This window comes from Marmota monax, unplaced genomic scaffold (assembly GCF_021218885.2).
Source record: "Marmota monax isolate L192 unplaced genomic scaffold, Marmota_monax_Labrador192_F-V1.1 WCK01_AAM20220418_F8-fsc00005, whole genome shotgun sequence".
NCBI lineage: Eukaryota > Metazoa > Chordata > Mammalia > Rodentia > Sciuridae > Marmota > Marmota monax.
In genome coordinates, this window is record NW_026692254.1 from 28249404 (window position 1) to 28258613 (window position 9210).

At 42.7% G+C, this 9210-nt stretch overlaps 1 protein-coding gene across 3 annotated transcripts; it reads left to right on the plus strand.

The window, feature by feature from the left end:
• Window positions 1-159: 159 nt before the first annotated feature.
• Window positions 160-6566, plus strand: Ngrn (neugrin, neurite outgrowth associated). Of its 3 annotated transcripts, none has more exons than XM_046437684.2 (3): window positions 160-383; window positions 798-908; window positions 5558-6566. In XM_046437684.2, exons 1-3 carry the CDS (start codon window positions 220-222, stop codon window positions 6162-6164), a joined length of 882 nt encoding a protein of 293 aa, XP_046293640.1. In that variant the 5' UTR covers window positions 160-219; the 3' UTR covers window positions 6165-6566. The 3 variants fall into 3 exon arrangements, 1 of the variants encoding a protein (XP_046293640.1); XR_009226248.1 differs by adding an exon at window positions 4353-4460 and having other exon boundaries at window positions 240-908; window positions 5558-5690; XR_009226249.1 differs by lacking the exon at window positions 5558-6566 and adding an exon at window positions 1305-1390 and having other exon boundaries at window positions 240-908.
• Window positions 6567-9210: the final 2644 nt, after the last annotated feature.

Below are 9210 nucleotides of genomic sequence, written 5' to 3' on the forward strand. Positions count from 1 at the left end.
AGTGTCCTGAACCTCATTTAGACCCTCGCGTTTCAAGACAGCCAAACAGTTACAGCTGGGAAGAAAGGGCCGCTAAACAGCTCAGGCCTAGACTGTCCTTACAGCCCTGGAAAGGGCAACGCCTCGCATCTGCCCTATTTCCCGCCCCGCCCCTTCCGCTTCCGGGACTGCTTCCGGTGCTGTAGGGTAGCGGGCTGCTGGAGGTTGGTGTACTTCGCCATGGCGGTTACCCTCAGCCTATTGCTGGGCAGCCGAGTCCGTACTGCTGTTGCTCGCTATGGGTTCGCGACCCGGGGGCTGGCGGGCTCAGGCCCTATGGGCCGTGAGCCGGACCCGGATTCCGACTGGGAGCCAGAGGAGAGGGAGTTGCAGGAGGTCGAGAGGTACTAGCTCCTTTCCCGGCCCTCAGCCTGAAGCTGGCCTTGGGCCTCGGCGCTTCAAGCCGCGCCCCCTTAGCGCCGGGCGTCCTCCAGCCGCCTCCACTGTGACTCTAGTTTCTTCTTACCTGTTGTTAGCGGCGTAGGGACAGATGTTCAGCTCCCTTGCGACCACAGGTTCCTTCGCTAGTGACGTATATTTCGTTACACTTTTAGATAGTTCAGCATGCTTACGGGCAGTTATTGTTGTAGGTGTTAGATTTTTGGGTCGGTGTACAGAGCGGCGTTAAGCTGGCAAACATGGCCCGGTGGCCTTTATTGACACAAAAGAGGGCTGGGCTGTTGGTGATTTAGCTCAAGACTTTTCAAACACCCATCTTGCTTCCACGCATGGCTTCTGCCATTGGTTCTCTCCCCCAGCACCCTGAAACGACAGAAAAAAGCAATTCGATTCCAGAAAATTCGGAGGCAAATGGAGGCGCCAGGTGCCCCGCCCAGAACTCTGACATGGGAAGCCATGGAGCAGATACGGTAAGACTCAGGGTACTTTGTTAGCATCCGCTATGATAAGAGGTGAAAGATTCTGGGGCTAAAACACAGGTTTGGCCATTTGAGTTTTGTTTTTGTATTTTGTCTTTCTGTTATAGGAAAATTTATACAGAAAATACAGTAACATGACGAATTTCCTTAATTTATCATCTAGATTTTATTTATTTATTTTATGGTATCGGGGATTGAACCCAGGGGCGCTTAAGCACTGAGCCACATCTCCTGCCCCCCTATATATATAGTTAATTAGTTGTAGGTGGACACAATTCTTTTATTTTTATGTGGTGCTGAGGATTGAGCCCAGTGCCTCACCCCCGCTAGACAAGCGCTCTACCGCTGAGCCACAACCCCAGCCCCCCTTTTCTATATTTTAATTAGAGACAGTGTGTTGCTGAGGCTAGCTTTCAATTTGCGATCCTCCTGTCGCAGTCTCCTGAGCCACCAGCTGCTGGGATTACAGGCAAGTGCTACACCTTACCCAGCTGTTATCTAGATTTAGCATATAACAGTTGGTTCGTTTTTGCTGAACATTTTAATATAATTTTGTGGTTATTAATATTTTCATATTTTTATTGGTGCATTACAATTATATATAACATTGGAATTTCTTATTAACATGTTTATACGTGCATGATATAAAATTATAATTGTCAATATTGCAGAAAATGTAAAATAACACATTGCAGCCCTAGGTTCAGAAACAGGACTCACAAGGTTATGTGAATTTTCTTTCCTGTTTGTTTTTTTGCTTTGCTGGGGATGGAACCCAGGACCTTGCACCTGCAAGTGCTCTACCACTGAGCTACATCCCCAGCCCAGTTATATGCATTTCCTGAAAAGAGGATCCATACCTTTAAAAATCTTAAAAGGTGCCTTCTCAAAAAATGTTAAATGTTTTTAAGTTGCTTTTCTTTTTAAATTTTTTCTCTTTTTTTTTTATCTTGAATAGGTAATGTGTTATGGATGGTTCAAAATTATAACTATAACCTAGTGTACACATTGAAAATGAATCGTCCAGTTGCCTATTGGTACTATTTTTAATAGGTTTTGTGTTTTTTTTCTCCAGATTTCCTTATGTAAATACAGCAAGTATGAGTACAAATTTTATTTTCACCACCTGAATCACAAAAAGTAGCATACTATAAATTCTGTTCTACATTTTCCTTTGTAACTTGATTTGTCCTATAGATCTTTCCATTTCAGAAGAGAGAGCTACTTGATTCTTGCCAGACGTATTTGTTGTATACATTCCCAGAAGTAGAGTTTACGGACCAAAAGATAAAGTATTTATATTTTGTTAATATTGCTGAATAGATCTATGTTGGTTATGTATGCTGAATGATTCCAGTTGGGAGTAAAAGATTTTGTAGAAACCGGTTAAGATTTTGTGAGTCCAGCTGGATGTAGGGCATATGTGACTCTGGAGTCTGAGGTAGGCAATTGCAAGTTTGAGACCAGCCTCAGCAACTCAGTGAGGCCCTAAGCAATTTTTCAAGACCGTATCTCAAAAAAAAAAAGGGGGGGTGCTGGGGATGTGGCTCAGTGGTTAAGTGCCCCTGGGTTCAATCCCCGGTTGCGGGGAAGGGGGAAGATTTTGTTAACCTGTACCATCTCCCTTCTAGGGTCCCATGAACTATATCTCCAGTCCTTTTTATTTTAATTCTGAGATTTTGAGACAGGGTCTTGCTAAGTTGCCTAGGCTGGTCCTAGAACTTAAGATCCTCCTGCCTCAACCTCCCAGCTTTTTTTCTTTTTTTCTCCTGGTGCTGGAAATTGAATCCAGGGACTTACACATGCTAGGCAATCAGTTCTCTATTATCTTAAATAACTTTTTCAAACCTTCCAGCTTTCTACCTATCAAATCCCCTTTTGTAGTCAATAAATGTCCTTCTAAAAATTTAAAACAGGCCATTAAATAAAAACCCTGTGAGCTTCCTAGTCTTGCTCTTTATCTTTTATTCTCATTTTGAGAGAAGTGATAGCCTATCACTTTGTTTAGGACAGTTCTCTTTGTGCTTTAGGTTGTCCCCATGTATTTTCTTAGGAACCTGTCTGTTTGTTTGTTTGTACTGGGGATTGAACCTAGAGGTGCTTTACCACTGAGCTACATCCCCAATGCTTTATTTTTTATTTTGAGACAGGGTTTTGCTAAATTGCTTTAGGGCCTAAGTTGCTGAGGCTGGCCTTGAACTTGCAATTCTCCTGCCTCAGCTTCTCAAGTCTGGCATGCACTACTTACCCAGTGCAACCTGTCATCTTAAAACCCTCCCTTGGGGTTGGGATTGTGGCTCAAGGGTAGAGCCCTTACCTAGCATGGTTGGGACCCAGGTTCGATCCTCAGCACCACATAAAAATAAAGGCATTGTGTTGTGTCCATCTACACTTAAAAAACAAAAAACAAAAAACAAACCCTCCCTTACCAGGTGTTGTGACACACCTGGATGGACTGGGGATGTGGCTCAGTGGTTAAGTACCCCTGAGTTCAATCCCTCAGTACTCCCCCATCAAAAAAAAACTATAAAGTAAAAACCCTACCTCTTCTTTTTGTTTCCAACTTGCTTCTACCCATATTAGTTGTTTTTTTTTTTTTGTTGTTGTTGTTGTTGTTGTTTTTTGTAGAGGGACAACATGCCTTTATTTTATTTAATTTTTACATGGTGCTGCGGATCAGACCCAGTGTCTCACACATGCTAGGCAAGTGCTCTGCCTCCTGAGGTACAGCCCCAGCCCCAGTTTTTTTTTTTTTGCATGTGATGTTTTAACCACTACAATAAGACTGTTCTCTTTAAATCCATCAGTGACTTCCTTATTATTAAATTCAGCTGACACTGTGTGATCTTTAGCCTCCTTAAAATTCCTGGAGCATCTGACATCATAAACTGAACCTGGGACACATAGGTTCTTCAAACTGAATGTATACAAAATAGAATTAATCACTTTTACCTACAACTTAATTCTGTTCTTTTCCCTATAACCCATCAACCACCCTAGCTTTTGTGTGTGTGTGTGTGTGTGTGTGTGTGTGTGTGGTGCTGGGGATTGAACCCAGGGCCTGTGTGTGCAGGGCAGGCACTCTACCACCTGAGTTATATCCCTTGCCCCCTAGCCTTGGCCTTGATACTACCATCCCCAGTATTTAGTTCCTTAACAAATTCTACATTTGACCTTCCTAAATATTCTTCAGCTCTCTTCTGTCCTGTGCACACCATGCCATTGTTTCTGTTCTGACTGCCTGAATTACAATAATAGCCTTTTGCTTAATCTTTCCACTTAGACCACCACCACCACCACCCTGCCCCTATGATGCTGAAGATTGAACCCAGGCCCTGGGTCGTGCTGAGCAAGTACACTCTGCCACTGAGTGCACCTCCAATCCCTCCACCTACACTTTTTTTAAAAAAATATTTATTTATGTATTTTTTTTAGTTGTAGGTGGACACATTATTTTGTTTTTACATGGTGCTGAGGATCGAACCCAGTGCCTCATGCTACATGGTGCTGAGAGGATTGAACCCAGTGCCTCATGCATGCTAGGTGAGCACTCTACCACTGAGCCACAACCCCAGCCCCACTTTTTTTTTTTTTTTTTTTTAATATTTAGTTTTTAGTTGTAGTTGGACATAATATCTTTCTTTGTTTTTATGTGGTGTTGGGGATCGAACCCAAGGCCAGTGCCCACCCCCCACCCTCCACTTTTGTCACTGAACAACAATCACTGGGTTGAGCTTCAGAATGAATACTTACTCATGGCATTCTACTGCTTAAAGTCCTTCTTTGGCTCCCTGTTGCCTTGGGATAAATTTCAGACTCCTAGGCGCCATGTGACCTTACTTCTGCTCTGTCTGTTCCCAGTGAAGGTGATGTGCTTCCTTGTATTTCAAATGTTGCTCACTCAACTATCAATGTCTTTGATCTGTCCTGCCCTCCTGTTTTTTGTAGTTGTAGATGGATAGAATGCCTTTATTTTGTTTTGTTTTTTTTTATTTTTTAGTTGTAATTGGACATAACTTGTTTGTTTGCTTATTTATTTATTTATGTATTTATGTATGTGGTGCTGAGGATCGAATCCAGCACCTTGCATGTGCTAGGTGAGCACTCTACCACTGAGCCACAACTCTAGCCCCTTATTTGTTTATTTTTATGTGGTTCTGAGAATCGAACCCAGTGCCTCACATATGCTAGGCAAGTGCTCTGCCACTGAGCTGCAGCCCCAGCCCCCCTTGCCCTCCTCTCTACTAGCTTATTACTGCTTTTCATCCTTTCTGATGGGCTCTAGCTTGGATTTCCTGGAACATTTCCTGGGCAGCCCTTTTGATTGTTCTCATTACATCATCTGCTGTCATTTAGCATAGTGCCATTGTGTGCTTTTGGGAGTGAAGTTCAGTCTTCCTTCACCCCAGGAAGTAACTTCCAATGGGAAGTGTTCAGTTGATGTGAAATGAAGTGACCGACTGAAAGTGGTCAGGTGTTACTGTGAGTATGCCAGTTACTTAATTGGCACAATAAAAGGACTGCATTTATAATTTTTTCAAAGTCCTTTTCTTTTTACTTATTTATGACTGGTATTATCAATTAGCTGTTCTGGTAGAAGACTTCTTCACAACTTGAAAACCTGCTCCTTTTTCCCATAGGTATTTACATAAGGAATTTGCTGAGTCCTGGTCAGTTCCCAGGTTGGCTGAAGGTTTTGATGTCAGCACCGATGTTATCCGAAGGGTTTTAAAAAGTAAATTTGTACCCACTTTGGAACAGAAACTGAAGCAGGATCAAAAAGTTCTTAAGAAAGCTGAGTTTGCCCACTCACTCCGGCAGCTCCAGGGCTCTAGAGATACCGTGAAGCCACTTGCTGCAGGCCACTCTGTATCAAACTCTTTTCTGATGCCAGGGGATGAAGCCTCATCTGAAGGTCAGCTTCACAGCACAGCTTTGACAGTTATAGAGTCAAAAACTCACAGTACAAATGCACTGAGACAAAAGGGAAGGAATAAAGGAATCCAGAGCTTGAAGAAGGAAACCTTTGAGCCTATCACTGCAGCCTTAGGTCATCAGAGAGAGCTGCAAAAATACTCCAATGATTGTGTAGGCACCAGAAGAACTGACAGTAATGGATTGCCAAGTGATGAGAAACTGGAAATGTTGAAGACAGGGGAGCTACGGAACCAGAACTTCAGCAGCAAAGTAGTGCAGAGGGGACGGGAGTTCTTTGACAGCAATGGGAACTTCCTGTACAGAATTTGAGTTGGGGCCCGGCTTGTGGAGATGCCATGTGAAACAGCTAGACTAATATATTTGGAGCTGCCAAGATTTCTGCATGTGGATATCTACTTTGAAAATAGGAGGAATTTGATGAGCCTGGAATATGGACAGAAAGAGCTGCTTGGTTATTCAAGCTTCTTGGATCACTGCTCCCAGTCTGACCTGTGTATCTTCAGTATTCTCCTTTTTGCTTAACTTCTGTATGTTGAAAATCAGTATTGTTTCTGTGATACTTGCAATAATATGTTTGGGAGGAAGTGAAATGTTTGCTTTCTGACCTCATTTCCTTCTTGATCATCGAACACTAACAGTTTTTGAGCTGCTTAGTAAATTGGTTCTTTTATTTTCCTTTGGTGCAAAAATAAAATGTAGCAGTTCGTGTTGCTTTGTGTCTCTGGAGTGACTCTTGGAGAGTGCTGGAATGGAAAATGCACTGGGAGATGAGGAATCCCCATCTGAGGGCTCTCTGCAAAGCACCCTGCTCGTTGATAGAATTTGGGGAGTGGGGTACCCAGGGACAATTTACCACTGAGCTACATCCCCAGATTCTATTTTGAGATAGTGTCTCACTAAGTCACTTAGGACCTCACTAAATTGCTGAGGCTGGCCTTGAACTTTTGATCCTTCTGTGTCAGCCTCCTGAGCCACTAGGATTATAGATGTGTGCCACTGCACCAGGCTTAGTGATGGATTTTGATAACCCCAAACTGTACATCTTTCAGTTGCTGGAGTTTTGAGAGAGATTGGGAGTGGGAATTTGACAAAAAAATGGAAAGCATGCAAAGGCTTAAGAGTCCCCAACATCAGCCAAGCAGGCTGTAATTCCAATACATCTGTACTCCCAACTCCTGGTGAGGCTGAGGTAGGGAAAAGCAAGTTTGAGACCAGCCTGGCGAGTTAACCTTGTCTCAAAAATAAGAAAAGAGGGCTTGGGTTGTGGCTAAGTGGTAGAGTACTTGCCTACCACATGTGAGGCACTGGTTTGATTTTCAGCACCACATAAAAATAAATAAATGTGTCCATCTACAACTAAAAATAATATATTTTAAAAGAAAAGGGTTTGGGATGTAGTTCAGAGTAAAGCTCTTGCCTAGCATGTGCAAGGCCCTGGGTCTAGTCCCCAATACTGAAGAATGAAGTCCCCATCGTAATTTATTTCTTTCTTTTTTTTTTAATATTTATTTTTTAGTTGGACACAACACCTTTGTTTTATTTATTTTTATGTGGTGCTGAGGATGGAACCCAGGGCCTCGCATGTGCTAGGCAAGTGCTTTACCGCTGAGCCACAATCCCAGCCCCCACCCATCGTAATTTCTAGCCACATTTTAAAGCTTACCTAGATTACATCTGATTTTTACAGCTGACAACAGATTTCTACAAAAGTGCCATGCAGTAGGCAAGAACAAATAGGCCTCTCTTACAAATAATGAAATGGATATGATGGCTGCTGTTAAGTGGTGGTGTTGGGACATGAACCCAGGTCACCATTAAGGTTTTCTGAAACAGGAATATTCTAGGATGTGGCATAGTTTCTACTAATTTACTGATTTTTTTTTTTTTTTTTTTGGTAATGGGGATTGAACACAGGAGTGCTTCACAATTGAGCTATATCTGCAAGCCTTTTTTTTTTTTTTTTTTTTACTTTCAAGACAAGATCATTAAATTGCCAAGACAAACTTGGAATCCTGCTTCAACCTCCCAAGTAGCTGAGATTACAAATGTGTGTCACTGTCCCTGGCCCATGAAAATCTTTTGTCTAGAGGCATTAGATGCTGTTTGAATATTGCAGTATGCATATCTTTAACACTAAGCCATGCTTACAGCAACCCTGCCCCCCCCCCCTTTGTTACCAGGGATTAAACCCAGGGGCACTTAACCACTGAACTTTTTTTTTTTTTTTTTTTTTGAGGCAGGGTCTTGCTAGGTTGCTTACAGCCTTGCTAAGTGGCTGAGGCTGACTTTGAACTTGTGATCCTCTTACTTCAACGTCCTGAGTCTCTGGGATTATAGGCATGAGCCACTGTGCCCAGGTAGCCTTTTTTATTTTTGAGACAGGTCTTTCTACACATAAGGCTTACAGTTTGCATCCCTTGCGAATCATCTCACCATTCATTTTCCCAGTGGACTGTGGAAATCTACAAGTTCAAACTTGGATGTGTTTTTCATATACTTTACCCCTGCACTCCCTTGCTCACTAATCTGAAATCTTTTTTCCCATTCTTGGAGCATGCCAGTTTAGGCTTTTGCTCTTATTCATTCTTTGCCCCCAGATTCATGTGACTGACTTCTTGTCATTTAAGTCTCAAATCAGTTGTCACTTTCTTAGAGGGGTCTCCTCTGATCATCCAATTTAAAGCAGGTTCTTTAATACTCATTATTACTACCTCATTTAATTTTCTTCAGTATCTGAAATCTGTTACCACTTATTTTCTCCCCAGCCTTTTACCTCATGAAGGTAAGAGACTTGTGTGTTCATTACTGTAGTCCCAGCCCCTAACATCTCAATATTGGTTGAGTGAATGAAGAAATGATTGAGGGACTACTGAACAGTCAATGTTTGATGGTCAAAAAGCCTTGCTTTTTACTGTTGCCAGTTTACCCAGGAGCTCAGCCAGGGTAGGCCTCCTGCTCTAGCCCGTCAGTGTGTCTCAGATCCTAACTCACTGGTTTTAGGAAACTCCAGTTTCTTTTTTTGAGGAAGGGGGGTAACTAAGGATTTAACCTAGGGGCAGTTAACTATTGAGCCACATTCTCAGCCCCTTTTTTAACAAATTTTGAGACAGGGTCTCTCTAAGTTGCTTAGGGCCTCAGCCTCTGTAGTCACTGAGATTACAGGCATGTGCCACCATGCCTGCTTTAGGAAATTCCAGTTTCAGTGTTTCAGGAAATAGTCTCTGAGCCCAAGCTGTGATGTGGGATGGGGTATAATTCCAGTTCTGTGTTTATTGGGCTGGGGTCATGCTCTCCACAGACCCCTGTTCTCAGTCCCTTTACATGACAAGAACATTAAGGCCACACCGGATGAGGT

What these genes read in the sequence shown, in the direction of transcription:
- Ngrn (XM_046437684.2), top strand. Translation starts at nt 220, where the DNA reads ATGGCGGTTACCCTCAGCCTATTGCTGGGCAGCCGAGTCCGTACTGCT. An exon ending in GAGTTGCAGGAGGTCGAGAG is followed by an intron (nt 384 to 797) that starts GTACTAGCTCCT and finishes TCTCTCCCCCAG; the next exon opens with CACCCTGAAACGACAGAAAA. An exon ending in GAAGCCATGGAGCAGATACG is followed by an intron (nt 909 to 5,557) that starts GTAAGACTCAGG and finishes TTTTTCCCATAG; the next exon opens with GTATTTACATAAGGAATTTG.